Here is a 23,391-nt window from a genome sequence, read left to right as displayed (position 1 = left end):
GGCTTAAAGTGGTGAGTCAGTGCACGTACACTTGCAAAATAATGGCGGCTTTAGCTGAACCTTGAGATCAAGTGTCTAACGATCACTTTTTTTCCCTCCTCTACCTTCATATTTGGCCAATCGATCGATTTGCGACTAGTTTGTTTACTTCCCACGACCATACCCACCACCTTTCCTTTTTTGTGGCTGTTCATTTCTCGACTTTCCTCCACCCCCACCACACCCCACCCCCTCTCTCCCTATCAACCAATCCGCCTCTGCAGTGGAGGCCTGCATGTGTGTGTGTGTGTGATCTAACAGAAACAGCACTATCAGAATATCATGAAAGAATAAATCATTAAAAATAAAATTGCAGAAGCCAATCCACGAACGTTTCATGACATTTTCATGAATTTCTGCATTATATCACCGCAATACTATTTATGATCTGAGATCTTCAGCGTGATATTACTTAGCCCGATTCCTCTATTTAATCTTGAAAGTTTATTCGTAAATTTACTGCTGTCTTTTAGCTACTTCCATTCTCTCTAAAGATAGTGTTCAAGATACAAGATTCTTTCAATCCCCATTGGAAGAGGTCTTCGGGATTGTCCAACCTGTTGGATGATGACAGAATCTGCTAGGCCATCACAGACTTCCATATGAGTAGAAAATCTTTTCAAAGAATTGTTATAATATTCAGAGGTCTAGTGTGGTGAGAAGTCTTCACGTTAATGATTAGATAAATCTCAGGGCAAATTAATGTTACCCCAGATCTGAATAAATGCATCTCTTGGGCACTGCTCAGATGTTGGCGCCACCTATAAATAATTGTCACCCTTTGCACGTGAGTGAGTGAGCGGTCAGAATGGCAATTTTCATTCACCACCCTTTCCAACAAAAGAGTTCATTTAAACGCCGTGGGACTCATGGCACCCATCACCGAAAGGATTAGATTATGAGTCGGGTGTTTATTTATAACTCACTTTTTGGTTAATTTTTGGTTAGTGACACACCATACTATTTTACTTCCAATGTTTCACACAGGCCCCTTTAATTGCAGCTGCGCAAACAACCTTAAAACGAGGCTAAAGATGCGGTCACGAGGTCCTCATTGGATGGCTGGTTCTCGCGAGAACACGAATGTCGAACGCTGTCGAAACAGGAGAGTGACGGCCGAGGGCTTAGTGTTCTCATTCAGCTAGTCTCGGGTGGTGAAACGCGAAACGAGTAAATTTCGATACCGTTTTTAATGTTTGATCGATTTGTCCTTTAACACCATAAAAAAACTAAATAGCTGATTGGACTGGACAACCTGTGCGTGAAATACAATAGTAGGGACTGGTAGGAGAGGATGCGGGAAGAATATTGTATGCAGTGATGTCCCTGATGGTATCAGCTACGAAAAACGCATTCTGTGAAATATTTGTTGTGCATTTAGTACATTTCCGGTTTTAATCGTGCTGTAGCAGGCAAGAGGAGCCGCAGAAGCAGGTTTCAAGCAACCGTGTATGTCAGTCCAGTCCCGACCGGGCTCTCGAGAGCTTTATTAGTCTTCGTTCATTCTCTCTCATTCTTTCCCTGACTACCGGGTCTACATCTTTTAGCAGACTCTATAAAAACTAACCGAACTGGTAACAAACAATCTTACTCCTCAAGAAACTGATGTTCTATTTAAATTATTCTTACTACTGTATGCAGATGATATTGTCATTTGTTCTGAAACACCAGAAAAATTAAAGCGTAAAAAATGCTGTGACAAGTAGAACTTGACAATTAACTTAGACAAAACTAAATTAGTTCTATTTTCTACAGGTAAAATAAGGACAGCGTGGCTGCTTCCCTGTTAGTCTTCTTATTTAAAGTAACATGCTCCGTTTTTCAATTGATTAATGCAAATAACCGTAACAAACTATCAAATGTTGTATATAAAATACTTCTAAATTCACATAAAAAATACTTAAGTCTATTTATATCAATACTGTCCAGACAGCCCTGTAAGATTTTAAACTGTGGAATAAACCAGAAAAACATAAATATATCAGGTGTTCGGTTTAAAAAGAAAATAAATAGGTCCTTTCAGGACCAGAATATCCAGAATTGGTTAGGAGAACTAGACTTAATGCAAATAAAACTAAAATTATATACCCTTTCACTAGAACCTTACTTACATACTTCCCCATCATTATCATATTACCGCCAGACTTCAAGTGAAGCAAAAAAGCCTGATTGTAAACTCTGGCACAGGTGTGTTTACTGACCTGTCCGTGTTTCAGAGAAACTCTACTCTAAAGCTAATCGACTGACTGGCAAGCCATACATCATTACTGTTCCGTTAAAGATTGTCTCCAGAATAACCCTAATAAAAATTAGGACATTGACCAGCTATTTAAATGTTGACAAAATGTGATTCCTTGAACTGAAAGGCTCTGTACACATTGTAACACTAAGGATGTAGGGGATGAATTTCATTGACTATTCAACTGTAAAAAAGAAATTCCTGATAGTATACAGATAATTTATCATCTTACTGTGAGAGTGAGTGTTGAAGGAGTTGCAGTAAGAGTTGAGTCAGAGAGAAACAGTAGAGCTACAGCTATGGTGGGTGTGTGTCGCCACATTGTTGTGTTAGTAGTCGCTGCTTGAGTGGTTTCAGGGTGTGTCGCTGATGATTCGTTTCCGGCGTGTGTCAACAAGTTGCTTGAGTGCAGACAAGTTGACACTGTTGTATAAACTGTCAATGAAATGCTTTGTTTATCTTCGACTGCAAAGATTCACTTTCTTGTAGAGGTTGGCACAGTAGATTTAGGACCTGCAACGAGCCATTGACGGTGACATATGCTTCGTCGCTCAATTTAATATCGACAACCACCATCTACATGTACTTTTCCCGTAACAAAAAAGATCGTCACTAGATTAGCTGGATTTGTTGTTATTACTGAAGATGATGACCTAGAAGAAGTGATAGAATGTGTGTGTTTATGCCGTGGACAAAGTAAAATTAAACAGTCTTCCCCTTCAGATCCTCCCAGTTTACCCACTCCACGCCCAACCTCCACACCAACGTTGGCCGCACGGACAGGTACATATATTCTTAAAACTTAAAGAACTCTAGCAAAGCACAAATTAATGTGTTCATTTCATGATTACCAAGTATGCAATTCTATCTTACTAAGAGTAGATACAGACAACTACTTTTCGTGGGAAGAAAATACTTAAGAAACATATTTATGGACAGACCAAACTGACGTCAAGACAAAAAGTCAGAACAATAGTTTAATCGGAATCTCAAGCCATCGACAAACCCAGGTTTTATTATTCTGAAATGTTCCATTGTATCTTGTGGAGCAAACTTTCAGAGACAAATTTATAGCTCTGATTACCTTAATATTTTATTACTGTTTCTGCACTTTGTTTCTGATCATGCCTAATAAAACGAAAGAGAATGAATGGCGATATTAATGTCCATACATATAAATATTCAAGTATGTGAATATGCATATCCAGCTGGGCATGGTGAAAAACATTGAATCTACTTGAACATGCAGATACGATCATAAAGAAAACACTGTTGCACTCGGGTTAGCCTTTAACGTTGAAAGGCCCACTGTATGCTCGCGGCATTTTACCAGAATGCATCCTGACATCAGGTTTTTTTTTTGTTTGTTTTTTAAAAATGGCATATTCTCCTAGTAATTGCTGAAACAAATACCTGTTCACCGGAATGTACACTGTGTAACCATGGCTGCTTTGTTATTGTTTTGGCTGTCATGTATGGAATTGTCCTCAGCCATCATTCACCCATTTTCCAACACTTTTCACGCTGAATTTATTGGTCAAGTACTGTAAAGCTTAGAAAAACATATGTTGCAGCTTAATTATCTGCATAGTATTATCACACGATTTCTGGAAATTTTATTGTAGTGAAATGTAGGCATGCAATCTGACAAAATGTGTTCGATGACAACACAAAAGGCCTTAGATACTTCAGCCTGGCTGCTCGGTTACTACTGCTAGTGCTAAATGCGATATTTTGAGCTGCAGGTTCTTTTATTTAATGGATCAGTTTCAGTTTAGGTGCATGTGTATGCATAAGGTGTCAATTTTCGTTCACCCACACTGCTCAGTAAGGTTTTTCTCATTTCAGGACAATTATTTGGTTTTTTAAAAGATTTATTATTGTTGTTGTTATTGTTGTTATTGTTATTATTGTTATTATTATTATGCTGCTGCTGCTGCTGTTGTTGTTGTGTTCAACTATTGGAAAACATTCATCAGCACAAGGCAGGATTTCAACCCTACTGATGGCCCCAAGAGGTGTGGAGAATCCAAAGTCTCAACCTAGGAAACTCCAGTCAGTAGAAATCTGCATTTACCACGAGAACTTCTAGATGTGAGGGCCTCTGGCGAAGTGTAGATAGTTATCCCGTAGGTTTCTCACTGCCTCTTGAGTTCGCCCGCCTTCCCACCAACCAAAACTGATCGATGTTTTTCCCGAATCGATCGCTCCTGATTATTTCTGGGCTTTAATATCCTGTCCAGAACACTTGAGGCCAAAACAGGCCCTCGTCTTGACCAGGAACATATTTTCTTTTGCTTTCATCCACAGGCTTAGAGCTTTTTTTACGAGTGAATATTTAGTCGATGTCTTCCCGTGGTGTACTCTCACACGCAATAGCTGCAGTCTGGAAATGTACCCACCTCAAGTACCCTAATATGCATTTCATTACACCCGTTATGACCTGACTCTCAGTCCTGTTGTGTGATTGCTTTGGAACGTTTGGAATAAAAAATGGAACCATAAAATATTCCCAGTTATTATCAGTAGCACAATCATTGCTTCTTTGATAAATTAAACGGCGATAAAACGGTTAAAGATATACGCATGTTTGTTTGTATAATATTTAAGAGTCAGCACATGAAGGGTAGCAGTTTAGATATCTATAATAGCATAAAGGTGAAAAAATTCCTTTTCAGTCTCCTGTATGCACACACCCTTCTACCGTTATAAATTTCTTGAATATGTAACTGAATCTGAAGATAAAATCGTTTGTCATTTGATAAAATAACTGCAGTAGGTCTTCATTAACTTCTCAGTTGATATATGCATGGAAGCTTAAAACCAAATAAAGTTTTTTTTTTTCAAGTAGTGGAAATAGTTAAACGCAATAAAAAGGGTTGTTCTCGAGACGATCACGTGCCTAAACACTGTATATAACGATGTTGTCTATGTATGACCAAAGCAGTACTTTCTTCCAAAACAAAAAGTAATGAAACATACTTGGGAAATAATAACATTCTTCCGGCACAGCGTAAATAATGCAGACTCTTCGATGTTCAGCTATTGATACTACCGGTTTATTACAGCTGACACGCAACTCAGACAAGATGGCGTGGGTGTGTCTTCTCGTACGAAGATAAATCTGTCATATCTTTTCTCTGACCTAAATCAAAGAGTTTTGTAATTTGTACTTTATCTTTCTAATTCCCGCAGGATTTTCTTCGAAAAAGTCTCGTCAAGTATTTTAGACAGTAAGTACTCAGGAGTACACTGTCACATTAAATATTTTTAACGAAGAAAGTTCAGTTCAGTTAAGTTGTTTAGAAAACAAAACTACTGAAATATTAAAGAAACTGGGAACAATTATTGAATTAAGCGCATGAAATAAATTTCATAGATATATAATTATTGACTGGTGATTCAGAAAAATATCGTCGACATCTGTTGTTTAATGTGCGATTCCGTTTCTCTGAAACTGTTGCAGTCGCGGATGTATACAGCTGTCGATCAGCACATGATGGATCGGTCTGTGAGAGCTCTCGTTTAACGGGCTCCACTTCGGTAAACAGGCTAAATCCAAGTGTCAGGCATCGATGATTGTGCGAATATGGATCTTCCCTCACTGTGGCCAGTGCAATGTACACAACTAAGCAAACAAAATGTAAATCTACGATAATGTTTTGATTCCAGAGTAGAGTAAATAGAAATCACGTGCACTTTAAATCGATCTCCAACAGAAGAGAGCTCGCTGTCATTTGTCGTTTGTTGTCTGCCGCTGCCTACATATTTTTACCCAACGAAAACTGTGAAAAAAGCTCATTTAAAAGGGGAAAAAAAAAAAAAAAACAACAAAAAAAAAAACAACAACAACAACAACAAACAAAAGAGGAATTCTCAAATGGAGCTGCCAAAATGCAAAACAAAAAACCCCACAAAGTATTTCAGTCGCCAGACGGAAGAGTTGCACCAATGATACTATATTTGTTAGTATTATATGCATGTATATTATTCTACGAAGACACATATTGTATTGCACGTTTATATCTATATATATATATGGTATATTTCTGTGTTTATGTAGTCAGTTCTCTCTTTCTTTATCTAGCTATCTAGTTTGATATGCTAAGACTGCTAATGTTTACAATGCTCAGAGAAGAATCTAAAGATTAATTACATACCTTTACTAGTCTGACACTTCTCCCAGAAAATGTTTTCTGCAATTCTCCTGTAGACGAAAATTTCCCTTTTCTTAGGTTTAGTCTGAGCTTCACACATTTATCTTGCAATCCGGCTGTTCTAGTTGAGGAGAGAAAAGCTTCCACTAAGCAACGATTTCTCAATGTCGGTAAGAGAACAAGGGGAGAGCATCTGGAGAGAAGAAGAGAACTTCCAGGCTCAGTCATGGGAAATAAAACATGTGTGCCGAGGAGAGATTTGAGCCCAGGACACTTTATCAATCCGGGGAGGGCTACATGGGGCTTACCGTTGAGCAGCTACAAACACACGGCGCGATCGCAGGACACCAGTCAGAAAGAGAAACGATTTAGGAATGTTCTCTGCTTTTTCTTTTCTCTATGGCGTTCTCTTCTTGTTTTCATTTTCGTCCCCCAAGTACCTCAAGTCAAATTAAAAAGTTATGTGCTACGGAGAAAGGAACCTAGACAATTAACCTAAACTGTTATTGACTTTAATGTTATAAATCGTGAAAGACGGAAAAGTTGAATAAACTTCTGATCTCTTCTGCTTTTCTTGTGCTATTTAATTATCAAATTATGAAAGCTGGTTTCGTTTATTTTCAAAGAATGGCATGTTGTAACATTCATATGGCAATGGCTAGTGAAGCTGCTATGTCGGAAACTTTATTCACAGAGGAATGTTCTGAGCGACCTTTGTGGAGTTCTTTCACAGTCGTGTAACGAGTGTTTGGTGTCGATGTATTAGAAAAAAGCAATGAGCGAAACTAATAAATGTTTTGCTTTAGAAAGGATGTTTTGAGGTAACAGATGTCTACATACATATCTAGAAGCTGCAATATCAGAATGTTTCACCTTTTCGACATAGGCTTAAGATGGTCACAGATATTATCAACGTAGATAAAACACAATTAACCTTTATGAAATGTTTTCACTAAAATTTTGGGAAGCTTAATATCTTTTGTTCTTTTATTCTGTTATTTTATATGGTACAGTTACTGTTTCAGTTTAATCCCGTCTTAAAACTATGAACTGGAATGAATTATAGAATTTGTAATAGACTGTATGCTAAGTTCTAGAAGTTGTCACAAGATATGTTGTTTTCTGGTTTGTCATCATTTCCTATGCAAAATTATTGATTATGAAAAACCGGGGGAAAGCAGTGCACGACAAAATTCCAACCAGAACAAAAGTCGACCATAACAGCGGGCTTTTGAGGTTGAAATAAGAGGCATTTATAACAACCCCACTGAGCCAGAAAATATACTGTCATTAAATCATTCAGCACACGCAACATGTCGACAAGGTGGCACACAAGCACACGATTATGCTCTTAAGATCACGATGTCGCCATCAACATCGATCATGAGGCACTCTGTAATCAGACATTGGTAGAGGAAGGGGGAGTACCCCGCCCCATAACATTTTCAAACAAGTGATTCAAAGCACCAGCGAAGTTTACACGCGCGCTGGCAATGAGAGATGAAGGATGTGTAACCAAGGAGACCATCACATTTGTCCTGCGATGAGAGACTTATGATACAGGTAGAAATGCGCGATGAAAATTCGGCCTTCAAGCAGAACATCAGATCGCGATTCTGTCAGTTTTTCCATCCATCTCACTTGCCGATTAAATTTCCTACATTTCTGTAGAGGGGGAGGTTATGGCAGGATGTGTTTTCCTGTCAGTGCATCAAAATAAACGATATTCGCATCAACTGCGTTGGTGTTATTGTCTTCTCTTCATCTGGGAAAATGCACTTGCCCTTGGTAACTTTGTTCCCACGCCCTCGCCTTTCTTAGTTACATCTGCAATATGGCCAGTCGTTAAGTTGGAGACCGGCCAGTTCGACCATTAGCCGATTCGACCACCCCATGACAACCCATAGTGGATTCGACCGTATTACATAGTCGATTTGACCACAGTCCGTAGTCGATTCGACCACTGCCAATAATTGATTTGATCACATCATCAATGTGATAATTAAACCACTAAATAAATGAATTATGATGCTGCTAGTGTTGCGTCTTTATAGACGCGTCTCTGTAAACAATATAGGAAATTTTACTCAAATAAAACTCATATTCATTGGATAACAGTTGTCAATGATCAGATAAAAACATAGTCGGAAGGGAGGAAATAGGACCTTTGCCTTTCTTCTGACCTTTAATCGAATACAAACACACGTGCATTAGCAAACTAGTCCACATCAGGCGAACTTGCCACAGCACTTTCATCAAAGTGTGCAGATGCAAATATTGTAGAGGGCAGATGTGAATAATGTAGAGGTATGTTAATTTATATTGTTGATGTATGTTAATAGTGCACAGGTATGTTTGCTGAGTTAATTTACTCACTTGGTTCACCGTGGCCTTCTACCCCCGGACCCCGTGATGGCGGATATCGTCCACAGCAGACGGAGCTCTCTGGCACCATGACCACCATTATCGATTTACTTCTGCTTTGCATTATTAACCCCAAAAAGTCTTAATCGGGATTCAGAATGCTCTGGGGATAGATTAACTAGCAAACACGATATCCTTTAGCTGAACGTTTGTTTTCGTCCGTTATTACTTCTGTTTGATCCAGCTGCCAATAAAGCTCAGCTATGCCCCTGGTGATGCCTTTATTCGAATGTTTCAAAGCTTTGAACATTTAGAAAGCCATCCCCACCCCCACGAGGGAGCACTGTCGTTGACCTTTCGCTTTGATGTCATTTTTTTATAAATCGTTCTAATCCAAAGAGTCGTGCTCTCTCTAGGAAGAGATGGAGAAGATAATGTTAGAGGAAAGGACTGTTCTAGTACAATGTTGCAGTTTGTCGTTGATACTATGTTAAAAGTATGTCGCTGTTATTGTTGTTATTAGAAGAAGTATTTAGAATGAAACTTCATCTCCTTTATCGGTTCAAGAGATATGTTTCTTATTCCTCTCCCACCATATAATGTCGACGGTAAGGGCACTCGACTGCACGTTGGTCACCACTCGCCATCGTGGTGAGAGCTAAAAAGCGTTGGGTTCAGATCTCGTCTTGGCACACGCGACACTTTTCGGCTGCTATTTATAGGTTTGGTGATCTCTCTCGCCCACTCATAGTGCGAAGCAGCCGCTAGCCAACAAACAGCCCGGCCAAACAACTAAGCAAGAGTGATTAAACCAAAATGTCTCGAGAGGAGTGCCAGACGAGTGCAACTGGGTTAGCACAAACTCGTCTAGGTCTCGACAAAGCCCCACCTGACACGTAGCGCTATACACGCAGTTCGCCCCATTATCGTTCCTTATACTATCCATTTGTCTGCAGCCTCATACATAGAACCATTGCGAAATTGTGGCAGACCAGTACGATACGACCTGAGCTGCTGGGGGCCGGAATTAAATGGTATCTAAGCAGTCACGCTAGTGCAGGTCTATGTTTATTTGCTGCGCGTGGAAACACTGATTTCAATAGGGATCCCAACGTTAGTAGGAAGGTTGTGTGTAAGTTTACAATTCTTTTGAACTGGTTTTAATTTGTGGGTATGTACTTTGGTTTATTAGACTGCAGAGCCAGTGAGCGAGATTTAATTTGACTGTAATGGAGGAAACCAACAAATGAGGGAAAGAGAAGAAAATGAGGTGTGAAAGTATTAGTCTGTGTGAATCAGTGGGTACATTAGTGTGGTTGTGAGTGCGTCTGCGTGCATGTGTCTTTCCGATATGTGTGTGTGTTTTGTATGTGCATGGCATGCGTGTGTACACAGGTACATAGGAAATGTGTATTTGATATTATAAAGAGTTTGCTTTGTCTGTTATTCGGATAAATTACATAGAAACATCTCAATAACACTTAGAGAGCGAAAGAACAAAATAAAAAATGTCTTTAAAACATTCAGAATGCCGATAGTTAACAATACATCAAAATACAAAAGTCCAAAGCACCACATACTTGTCCAATACCTACAACATATCACCTGCTGGATGAGAAGTCAATGTTTATTTGTGTTTACACACCAGCACACTTTCTTGTCACCAACATTCATAAGTATCCTATTTTGTATTTGTAATGAGGACATAATTGCAATGAATTGAGGCATGTTACATGCTTAACATGAACTATGTGCTGTGTTAATTATTAAAATATGCATGAATAGTAATGAAAACAATCTTAGGGTATTCTAGATGTAGCAATAATATACAGGTAGCTGGCAAAAGCAGTCCTAAATATGTTGGAATTTAAATAGATATACATGCAGCTGTAATGTCAAACTATGGACTAGCCTTTCACATTAACAAACTAAATTTTAAAAGAATATTGCAGTCCTTATAAAAATATGGATCAGGTAAATAGTTAAAAAGAATAAATATTACAGTGGTGGTATTTTATGTGTAATGTGTATAGTCATTTTAGGATCAGATACGCCAAAATGGGTGAGATTCTTAAAGTTTGCCCTGTATGATGCAGATATGTATACCCATGTACAACTAGCAAGTCTAAAATAATGAATGTAACCCCATCCCTTCCCCAAAGTTACTCATTATAGCCAACAACAGGAAAGAAACAGAATGACTTTTTCAGTGCTTTGTAGTGCAGAGAAATAAATGATGGACTTTATATGGCTAACAATTTAAAAGCCCTGTCCTGTGAGTCTGGCAAAGTTTATAAAGAAAATTAGGTTTTACTTGTTTTAAACGTGAAGAGAAGAAGATTGTTTTTATTTTAATGACTTTTACCATCAAGTCTACTCTATCTTGTCCGAGACTACAGTAAATCAAGTCTAAAGGAATATTTCAGGAGATGATAAATTAAAACTGAAGACTGGCTAAGTTACTTTTATAATGATGATGAACATGAAATGTTACATAAAAAGTGACAATGAACAAAAGAAAGAACTGCATGTTGCACTCACGACTCACAGCACCATATCCACAATTTTTGATGAAACAAATTTTGTAACATAAGAAATATGCTGACTAGGATGTTCCCATTCTCGAATTTCTTGTGAGAAGTGATATTTTCTGTGCAAGTTAATTGATATAGCATTGATTCTATCTACAACTATTAAATAAGTGCACAATAGGGTCACTTCATAAATAAAATACATAAATAAAGGTGTATCTGTCAATTACTTTCAAAATATGATTTATCCCAAGATAAAATAAAATTGTTTAATAAACATTAATAGGAAGAAACAGCATTATGAACATTGTTTGCCTTATCACAGCATATTATATGCTATGAGCATTTTTCATAGAAGCTCAGTCACAACAAGAGAGGTAATTTATCTCCTTTAAGTGGGCAAAAAAAGCGTATTGCGTCCCCTTAGATGGTATTCTCTCCTTTCTCCACTCTATGACATAAAGGCAATCTTTTGGAATTCTTCGAGCTGATTTAAAACAAAAGATTTAGCAACATTTTAAATTTCATTTAAAGTTTTCGATTCTAGTGCCATGATTTTCTCTCACTACGAACGGTACACTTTCAAACGACACATCAGGTTAATGAACTTTGGAAGGGTGATAACTTTCTCCTCTCCAGCCGTGGTTTTTAGCAGCATTTCGATATCTTCATCGCGCAGTTGGTTCCCCTCTTCTGTTTTCATTTTCCTCAACGTGTCCCAGGCTTGTTCAATGTCGATAGTCCCACTGTGATCTTTCTCCAGCTTATGAAAGGAATCTATCATTTCGTGGGCACTGAAATACACATAGTAAGAACTCGTTTTAGTCGACAAGTAGAATTTTTGCTACTGCAGATGATAACAATATAATTAAATATATACATTTTTCTGCATAAGAACTATAAAAGAAAATTCTTTTCATTTAACAGACTTAAAAAGTGATTACTGGCATTAATCATTCTCGAGCTTCCTGACATTCAGATCGTGAAGTAATTTTACTCCAAAAACTTGAAGCAAATAAATAATAATAAAAAAAAACGAGTCATAGTGAGCATTTTCACAGTCTAAATAAAAAAGTTTGACTTTGGATGACATTATTTTGACACACTACGAACTAAAGACGAATTCAGCAGAAAATGATTACATGCTTGTAAAATAGATGGTGCATGGTTAGGTGAGGCTGGGAGGGTGAGCTGTTCTTACATGCAAATACAAAATGAAAAAAAAAAGGGGCTCACTTTGCGCCCACCGTGGTGTAGAACTGTTGGAACTCCCACAGGCTAAGCTCGCAGTTCTGGTCCTTGTCAAAGAGCTCAAAGATGATCTCTGCCTCCTTCTCAGTGAGGGAGAACTCCTCCTGCAGCATTGTCAGAGCATCAGGTTTCTTCAGGCGCTGCACAAAGTTTTGACGTACTTGCTGAAGATCTTTCGCACATCTTCTCTGAAAATAAAAATAACAACAAATTTTCTTAAGTATTCATCCAAATGCTGCAGAGAAAATGATTGCTGTGTTGTGACATGCTTGTCTCGATCGTTCTTTTTCTTATGTTCGACTTTGTTTTCAAATTGTTACAGTTCTTCTATAACTGTCTGCTGTTGGTTGTGAGGATGGTGACAGTCATAGTGACTGTAATTGCATGTGTGTGTGTGTGCATGCGTGCTTGCTTGCTCTTCATCCCTCTATCGCTACTCGATCGTAGTGTGATGTGCGATGTCAGGGGAGCAAACCCGTGTTTGCAGGAACGGTTAGGCAAACTAAATGTTTTCCCAAGCCAGGCATTTCGGGCGTTCAAAGAGCAGCAGAGTAAATACAGCAGTTGGGTGAGAGCTTGCGTGACTCGAAGACTAATTCTGCCCTTCGTCGGTGTTCTCTTCCGCGTGCTGCGCAGATTGGAAAGACTACCTCTCATCATGAAACCTAGTCTAGTCCGACACTCATTGTTTCCCCTTACATGTTGCCACAGACCCCCCGCACGCGCCAACCCCCGCCCCAGTTGTAGATGCCACTACTAGAATAAGAAACAGAAAAACAGAATTTACTAAGTCTTTACAACCGAAGAGAACTAGGTCATGCCCAGGCCGGTCGACCGTGAACAGTTTCGCTAAAATAGGTCAATAATGTTTAGGGAGAAACATGAATTATTTAAAATGTAACAAATGGTGCTTGAAAGAAAAAACATTTCTGAAAAATAAACAGCTGAGGTGACAGCTATGTAAGCATTCTGATAGTACTGTAAACATGATGGAACGAATGCTTTGCAAGCATATCGCTGTAAACACACGCTCACATGTCAGCCCTATAACCACACCGACACGGTCGATGGCCTCGTGAGATGGGGGCGCAGGAACGGTGCAGTAAACACACACGACATAAGAACCTCGCATCGATTATTCATCAACACTTCTCAACACCGAGCCGAGCTAAACGAGTGGTCGGAGAGGGCCGTGTGGGAGGGTGATCCTCCCCTACCTTCCTTTCCGATAATGATGTCAACAGCGCAGCAAAAGGTCATCGCCAAAGGTCAGCAGCCGCGCGGGTAAAACAGTCATATTTTGTTAAGTGTTATTCAGGCCTTCCTGCAGCCAAACTCTTAAACTGTATAGCCATTAATATAATGCACTATGCACTTAAATATCTGCAATCATAAATATAGATTTGAATTTTACTTTAACGTAGTGCGTTAAAAGTAAAAAAAATTACAAAATAATTATAATAGACTTGTAACAATTTCTTTTACTTCACTAGTTTTAAAAGGTTATTGCGTTCTATATAGATTTTTGTACATAACCATTAAACGTTTGTATACATAATATGTACAGTAGCAGCCTGGTATACACTTGTTCCATTTTTTTTAAACTAAAAATTTATCTCTGTTTCGCCAAGCAGGGTCATTTTCGGCAAGTATGTCTCTAGGCCATGTTTGCTTTGTGGGTGGACTTTCTTGTCATTCGTCTAACCCTCAGGATGTTATAGTTTAACAGTAATCCATGTCGCTCCCTGGCACTCTTTTTTGAAGTGTTAACTTTCAACACAAAATGCTTACCCTACTTGCAGGTATTCATGTACAGTTTACTAATTTACTAGTCTACAGGCACACGCCAGTTTATGTTTTGCTATAGTCAGATCGTCAGACACAGTGATGGACGCCAGCAACAGGAAGAGAAAAAATTGCAGGAAGCAATCACTGGATCGTTTTGCAAATGTGACTAGGGAAGATGGGGGCAGGGAGAGGTTAAACAGATCGTATAGAATCCAGCACATTGAGTTCACCTCCACACTAGGAAATTTACTTTATAAATAACTCTGCTTCTGCTAATAATAATTATTATATTTCTATTGGAGAGACAACTGTTTGCATAGCAACGATAACGAGGATAATAGGTGGGAGGGGGCGGTGGGAGTAGGAGGAAGGAGGGAAATAGCGGTTGAAAAATAAAATATGACAATCCTCGCTGTAACTGGATGAAAAAAATGGAGGTAGAGAAAGAGAATGGAAGTAGAGATTGGAAGACAATGTATCAACAACATTAGCGGCATAACTTCAAAGAAAATGACAAGTAGATACTAATAGTAATAATTGTAAAGCCCATTTCTCTTTGTGGACACAAACTCAATACGCTGCACAAGAAAGACCATGAACTACACGACCATACAAAAGTAAAAGTGACCAGCAAACAGATAACACAAGAGGGCTTGATAATGAAAGAAAGAATGTTTTGGTGATCAGCTGATTCTTTTTTATGATAACAAAAAAGGCTAAATGGAAACATTCGCTATCGTATACACTCACTTACACGAAGGCATGGAAAAGAGATAAAATCCAAAACATAATGAAACGTGCACACACATTCTCTCTCTCTCACACACACACACTCAAACACACACACTCAGACACACACACACGCACACATTCTGATCCACTCCGATACGAACGTGACCAGACCCAGACTCCCAGTATCATTGGTCAACCGATCTGCTGGCATGACTTCGATCTGAATTAATATCAAACGGACATTGATACCACACTAGTGGACAGTGTACAGTTCTGTATAACTTGTTGTCACAATGGACGAAGTGTATTGATTAATGATTAGCGTGTCCTAAGGACGCACGTGGCTGGCAACACAGGGGAGGGTCCATCTGCTCGATCACACAGGTGTACACAATGGCTGGGTGCCTCTTCTATTCTTCTTCCTCGTTCTTCTCTCTCTCCTAGTTCTATTTCGCTCACCCATCATCTTCGTTGAGTAGTTTTTATGGAAACACTACTTCACCATTTATCATGAGACACACATGCAGGTGCATCACATTCCGATTTATCATGTCGTCGTGTTGAAGTTGTCTCTAGGCAGTTAACATCTCGTTCCCTTAGATTACAGATAAACACCGGCATGAAAAGGCCAAACAAGGTTACATAAATATTGAATCTGTGGGCATGTGTGCGTGCGTGCATGTTCGTGGGGTGAGTTTGAGAGTCATTTGCGTTTCATTGCTGTAAATGATAAATAAAATATTTTCGTCTATCTGCCTATCCTTCGCTGGTGTCATTCGTTTACCTGAGCGAATACACGCCTCTTCTATCTTGTTAAGACCAGGCTGTTCTACGAACGAAAAACCTGTTCTACTGTACTTCTCCCTTCTTTCAGTACTCTGCAGGCAAGACACGATCCCCTTGATAAACCTTGCATTTTGAAGTAATAATTTTATCACTGTGAAAAGAACTCTCCCCGCTCATACGTCAGTTAAAATACATTTCAAAGACCAACCCCCCACCTCACTGAAAAAAAAATTCTTCCAATGACAACCACTTTGAAATACACGATTGCGGTGCATAACATGAACTTCTGTGGGTATACGACCGGATGTCAGCAATCCCTAAGGTCACGTGACATATTAGCAGGTCGCTTGTTAAAAACTATTGCCAGCACTTTTTTTTCTGTCCAGAAAAACGGTTCGAAAGCAGAACAGGTTTAACGGCGGCCACATAAGTTACATATAATCGGTCTCCTTTGTTCAAGAAATCGCTGTTGCGTCCTCGAGTCGGATGAAAGGCGCGGTGTTGTCGGTGCGTCCTGCGAGACCTTCCTTTTCCAAACAACTAGCGTCCTTTGAGAGCACCCACCTCCACGGGCACACTTCCGGTAATTTCACTGTCGCTCGCGCAGCAGACGACCTCCACATGCAAACCACTTTCCAGTGCAACACCCTGTGTCAGGGCGAGGGTTCGACAAATGCAGTGACACACACAGAGAGAGAAGTCTAAGTGACTGTTAGGCCGTATGAAAAGCGTTTGGTTCTGCGCTGCACTTGACAACACAGTTCCGTAACCCAGGGTAGACTGAATCAGGTGAATCTGCATAATGTACGCGTGTCCACACATACCCGTGTGTGCTGGCGTGTGCCTGAGAAACTTTAAACAGAAAACAGGTGAAAGACACGCGTGCATGCACGACAGCAAGCTAAGCTACAGGCACTGACTCACCTGCATAAAGACGTGGACATGTACACAGGCCTATCTGTTCAGATTAACATCTACTCTAATATATCTCTTCCTTCTAAACTTCTCTCTGTTAAGACTGTTTACCTAACCACAAACACGAAAAAATTCACACTCATGATCATCCCCACTGTAAGCGGTTGTTAACACTCCTGAAGTCGCTGAGCTTTTTTTTTTTTTTGGCGTTCAGCATCTGATGGTTTCACTTGGTTGCTCTTTCGCGGCGGGCGGGCACGTGGTTACGTGTGACCTTCTTTTTTATTTTGAGGGACTACACCTCGGCAAGACCGCGAGATGTTGTAAGCCCATGTTCGAGCGTTGAAGCACTCACACTTTTCATGAAGCGCGCCATGTGGTGTGTCTCCTAACGGTTTCTGCGTATTTGCAAAGTTGTCATGTCACTCAGTATTGATTTTGTTTTCTTATTTATTTATTTTTTATTTTCCAGTTTTTCTTGCCACAACAATAGCTTTGATCATCTTGCGACAATGGTAGTAGTGCGCGCGCACACACACATGTACGCACATACCTATTCAGCTGCACACAAACTCTCTTATATCTCTCCATCCCTCACGCGTCTCTCTCTTTCTCACCACACACCTCCACGAATGCCACCTTCTGGCCTGTTCTACCAAAAAAGGACAAACCATCTATTCTCGTACGCGACATACTTTTTTTGGTGACCTGGTCTCGCCCATGCAGGGTGAGCAATGTTTTCGTTCAAGATCAGTAGCAGCTGTTCAATCATTGTGACCAGTAGCGCAGGTTGCGCCTACTGAACAAAAATGCACATGATAGTAAAATGAGAAGAGTGGTTATTGTACGCGGAGCCTGCCAAGGGATAAATAATGCAAGTTCCTTCTCGAAACCTCTCTGTAAAAAGGACAGGTAACAAAGTAACATTTAAAAGCGGGAGACAAGTAACGCAGGTGATGTTCACAGTCTCGTGTCAAAGGACAAGTAATTTTGGTTTTTTGAACGCAGATCCTGGTTGTCAAAGGACATGTAATCTTGCCTTAAAAATACTGGAGATTAGATGAGAACCTTTTCAAAAATATTACTGGATAGAGGTCGACAAAGAACGTTCTGATCGAGTTATGTTAGTCATGTTCTCCTGTAATATGTTAGCGAATGAGTAAGTACACGAAAAATATGAAAGCCTAGACAAGGTTCTTTCTCGCTGTATAGTATACTTTAAGGGAGGTCGGCTTTTACAGATTGCTTAATGTGATGAATTAATTATACACTACATTTTTAATGTGATGTAGCGCAGACAGAGTAGAGGCTACGCTCGCGCTCTCTCTCTCTCACTTCAGCAAAGGTTTTCATACATTTCTGTCCAATATCTTCTCGAGAAAGTATTTACTGAATCTGCTAGTAAGCCAAGAAACCTTTACGGTAAATACCAAGGATTCAATGAATAGAGTTACTAATCAAGGTTACTAGAGCTACAGTTCTCTGTTCTGGCGTTTGTCTAAGTCGATGATTGGAGAAGAAGAAATTGAGGTAGAAAAGCAGCAGTTGTGCGATGAAAGTTTAGGGATGAGGTTGGGGGGGGGGGAGAGAGAGAGAAAAAACATATACAGTAACGTGGACACGTATAGTATGTATATAGAACCTTCACCAGTCTACACCTAAGTGCTGAAAGAAATGCACGTGCGCGCATGAAGACACGCACACATCTCATCACATACTGTGGACCGGGAGATTGGCATTCTGTTGACAGCCATTAATACAAACGCTTTCTTGATGACAGACAGCGAAGACACATTTGGATAGATGCATTGACTGAGCGATATTCATTGCCTCATTCATTCCCTCACTCAATAAATAACGGCCAAATTACTGGCAATTGCGCGGTCAAGGGCCAGCAATCTAATCGACAGTTTATATACAACACTGATAAGTCTTGATTACTGACGATAAATCACCTCGATGTGTACACGCGGCAAGTCACAGCTATAAAGCACCGTTTGTCACATACAGAAAATGGATGATTCTTAGCTACCTGCTTTGAACTGCCTCAAGCAGACATAAAATCCCAACACTACTCCTCCATGAACTCAAAGGACCTGTAGGAGAACTCTCATCATGAAGCAAGTCTAAAGACATATTAAAATGATATACTTACTGGATTTCTCTTCTAGCCATTTCTGAATTGTGACCTCCTTTCCCAACAGCCAAAGCGAATTAAGGCGCCCAAAAACGAAAGGTGAGAAATTATAATTAGGCTGCTGCCGCGAGTGCGTCACATGCGAGAAATGTGCTCCTGTTGGCAGGCTGTCAACCAATCAAAGACCACGTGACAACAGCGCTGTCAAGTACGACGCAGACCGTAAAGGTTCGCTTTTCTGAGTAAGGGGTGCGACAGCCGACAGCCAGCGGGTTTGGCAGCAATCGCCTACACAAATATCAACACTTGCGTGTAGGTAGTTGAAATATGCTGTTGACAGGGAGAAAGGATATTAGAGATGTAGATACTGTGTAACTGTCACACAGATTGTAACAAGGTGATGTTTGTGCAGGTGACGCACTCAATAAATGGCTTCTCTTTAAATCGCGGCGTTCGCCTTAGAAGGCGTCGGATATGGGACCGTTCGTTTCCGAAAATTGAGGGAGTTTGGCCCCTATTACCTGGTGGGATGGATAGGGGAATTAAAGTGGTTGATTGTTCTCTCGAGACGTGAGGCACTGACGTGTTTGAGTTTATGCATCGGGTCATTATTCGGTTCATTGAGTAGAGCGCGGTAGAAGAGCACTCAAGCATGCCAACATGCCAGACACATGTGCACGGATGAAGAGAGAGGCAAAACAGGGACAGTCTCTCTCTCTCTCTCTCTCACACACACACACAGACAGATATTGAATTTGAAATTTTATTGGGTAGCAGCTGACACGTAGCAACATCAGTGACGGTATAACACAAGAAAGATAGAGAAGGGGAAAGAATGATTTTGACAGCAATGTTTTCCATTCGAGGCGCACGAATCACACTAAGAAGTGAAAAATTAAAACCAAAGTTTTTCAGAGATAAGATCACTAGCTGACGAAATAAACAATTTTTTAGTACTGTAGCCTCTTTTCTTAACCATCCAGTTGCATTAGCCGCATTAGTTAAGTTCCAGCTGTCGCCTACAAGCTTTGCTCCTTGATTAAGCAGGTCTAATTGCATACCAAGTTACTGCATATTATCAGAGCCTTATACCCTAGGTTATTGATCTCATCCACTGCTACTTCTACTTATAGAGTCTGGTTGGTCTTCTTACAACAGTTAAAAAGAGTCTGTAGCAGGGTGCACGACATCGGTCTTAAGGCACGAGCTAGTAATTAAATGTTTTCCGGCTGTTCATCTGTTTGTTCTCTCCTTAGCTTCTTTGTCCTTGCTCATGTCTTCATATCTTCAGATTTGTATTAGGAAATGCAGAAATATTAAGGCTGTGGTGTATTCATTTTAAAGGTCATGGGAAAAAAGCCCAATAATTATTTTATGTAATGTAAGCAAAAAATAATAAACGAACTTAGGTTGAGGTAAAGAAAATGTAGACTGTTTACTACATCTTCAACATAATACACACTATCTTTATCCTCGTCCCCAGAATGACCCTGGGGATTGTCCCGGCGAAGGATTTAGTTTTGCGTCGCAGTGGTCGTGGTCAATCCTGTTTTTCAATAGCTTTTGTTAAAGGTCTGGTGAGGTGGAGCTATTTTTAATGAATCAGTAAAGCTCAGTGTAAAACATATTACTTCCACAAATCTGAGTGTTTATCATCCTTCTATTCACAAAATCTACACCGATAAACATTATCGAGCACAGAAAGAAGTCAAGAACACAGACATAGGGATAGAACATTCATACACTTATGCTGTTTAAGCTATAGCCATGCTTTGGGAAAGCTATGACAATCTGTTAACTAGGTGTATCTGTGAACAAACTGGACGACACAAGTTTGATCCCTTTCTAGATATGATGATGAGTACAAGCGTATCTCGAGGACGGAAGCGGAGTGTGCACCAGACTTGGGGCAACAAAAGCCTTACCCAATCATTAGAAGAAAAATTTGCTCCCCACTAGACCTTTAAGCTAAAAAACAACATTTTGCACACAGCCTTGCAACTCTGCTGACGGTCAAACAGTTATATATGCGTGGCATGCGAGCCGGCGGGGCAAGTTAAATATACACTTACCTCGTTCAAATTCAGATCATAAATACAGCGATGTTGTCGAACAAGTAACTTTTCCCCGACGGATAATAACAGGCACGAGAAAAATGTGAGGACAGATGAACGAAGAAGCCTTCATTGTTCACATGAGGGGATTAAATTATTTACATAGGGTTAACTGGATATATTACATAAGGATGAGTACATGGGCATGAAAACGTGGTGGATGCGTGCGTACGTTTGCGCGCGTGTAAGCTTTCTTCACACACACACTCACACACTCTCTCTCTCTCACACACACCTTGCTCCAGTAGTTCAGTCTAAATAAGCTTGAAGGTCACACCGTCATGACCCCGTCTATCTGCTTGTTGGAATGTGAAAGGGAGCGAACAGCAAACAGCAAGTCTTTTGAAACCTATATTTGGCACGGTCCAAACCGAGCAGCCGAAGAGGTCAAGCAGGATCACACTAAAATCTGCGTAGGAATGTCTTGTTCTTCTTATTTATATTTTCAAGCGAAGGGAATATTTGTTCAATGACCATGACAGTTAGCTAGAAAACAGGCATCAACATCACAATATCATTGATATCATAAAGGTTGAATGCAACATTACCCAGATTTAATTACAGCTCAGTAACCTCATCGCAGTACTCTATAAATTAACTTTTTCCAGAATCATGGAAGAGCAATTAAATATTGTTCCCAGTTTCTTTATTTTCTGAAATTAACATTATACTATGTAGTATTAAGGACCGGGTCTTTCTGCCTTCACTTAGCAGAAAATATTTTTTTTTACGAGACAAACAACATACCTTGAAAGTATACCTCAGTCTTTTAAATGTTTTGTGACAGATGATGAATGGTCACACTTGTAATAACATGCACACTTAGACAAATGATGAACTGTCTTACTTCACATGTACAAGCACGAACAGTCACACTTTTTCATTCTTCACATAAAACTAAGGATAAAGAAAACATTCACTCGTTCCCTAACCAGTTTCACAAAAGACGCGAGTATCTCCTAAAAGTGCGGGATACGACAGATAGGACGGCTTCTTCTTTTATCATTTATCATTTTATCATTTTCTATTCTTGCGGTAAAAAAAAACCCAACTTTGTCTCTAACGATTTCATTAATATTTCAATAGTAGATTTCAAGAGCTATAAAGTGCTTTTGCACTCAAACGGTAGTAGTTGTTTTAAAAGGAACTAAAGCATAGAGCGTACAATTTTGTTGTTAGTGTAGCCTTAGTCTCATAAGTTTTACATCATATACGGATGTGTCAGGAATGGGTTATCCACAATCCTTTCGTGAGAAAAGCGTTTGAAATCACCAATTATACATTTTTCCTGATGCGATCGAGGAACATATATACACACACGGGCTTTTCTTCTTTATTTAGGGGTGGCAAGGGGGAGATTGAAGGCGTACAACAATATTGCATCTATCTAATGTTTGCTTGTGTAACACTTATTACACACGCTTTTCAGAATGAAAATTACATGAGAATCGATTTATGCCTTAAAGAAGGCGCAGAAATGTTGTACACACCCACTTCGATACCCACCTATAAGCTATACCCACGCACTCACACGTATCCCTATATTCGCCATACAATGCTTGACACCAATCATGGTTTTTTAATTTTTTGCTAATAAAAGAACAAGCCTTTTTTCATTTTATAAAAATATTTATGTCGTTGTGGTTTGCAGGTTAAGAGAAAGTAAACAACCGTAATGAGTGTCACTGTCACCACGTATCATAATTAGGATGACAGAAGGCAATTATTTAGTGCCGAACCCAAATAAAGCATTCTATTTAACTACTTGTCACACAAAACCCGGGCCAAGATCAATGAACAAATAGCTTTTTGTGTCCCACAATTAACATCCAAGAATCCCGATCTGTATTCCTATACAAGTGCAAGTATAATCGAACCATGGACGTGTATAGGTGGATTGCTGTCTGTCTGCCGAGACCAACGCTGAGCCTCTTGGAACGTTCTCTGCTGTTAGTCTCGGCGACCCTAAACAGAGTGACTAAACCGGAAGCTTTGCAGTCTCATGCCTCGTTTTAGTAGTTAAAAAAAAAAAAGTCTGCCAGCAGTCCAGTAATACAAGTTCGTGATCGAGCTATGCCAGTTGCTCACAGTACATTCCAATGTTTTGTACTTTGTATGATGTGTGTATGCCATTGTGTGCCGGTTGAGAGAGAGAGACATAGAGCACTTCAAAGGTCAAAACGCATGAGTGCATGAAACAAGGAAAGATTTAAAAAAAAATTTAAAGACTGCGCAAAACACTAAAACCCTAATATTATGTCAAGCATGTCTGCATGTGCCGTAGATTGCAGCGTTAAAATACGAAGAGATGTGCGTGATCTCCCTTAGTATTTTGGCA

At 39.7% G+C, this 23,391-nt stretch overlaps 1 protein-coding gene across 1 annotated transcript; it reads right to left on the bottom strand.

Moving 5' to 3' along the window:
- Window positions 1-10,408: 10,408 nt before the first annotated feature.
- LOC112557962 lies at window positions 10,409-16,688 on the bottom strand. Its single transcript, XM_025228137.1, has 3 exons — window positions 16,452-16,688; window positions 12,567-12,769; window positions 10,409-12,124 (listed from the first exon to the last, which is right to left on the bottom strand). Exons 1-3 carry the CDS (start codon window positions 16,686-16,688, stop codon window positions 11,896-11,898), a joined length of 669 nt encoding a protein of 222 aa, XP_025083922.1. The 3' UTR covers window positions 10,409-11,895.
- Window positions 16,689-23,391: the final 6,703 nt, after the last annotated feature.

Source organism: Pomacea canaliculata, linkage group LG2 (assembly GCF_003073045.1).
Source record: "Pomacea canaliculata isolate SZHN2017 linkage group LG2, ASM307304v1, whole genome shotgun sequence".
In the NCBI taxonomy this organism is placed as follows: Eukaryota; Metazoa; Mollusca; class Gastropoda; order Architaenioglossa; family Ampullariidae; genus Pomacea; species Pomacea canaliculata.
This window is presented reverse-complemented; position numbering and strand designations above follow the sequence as displayed.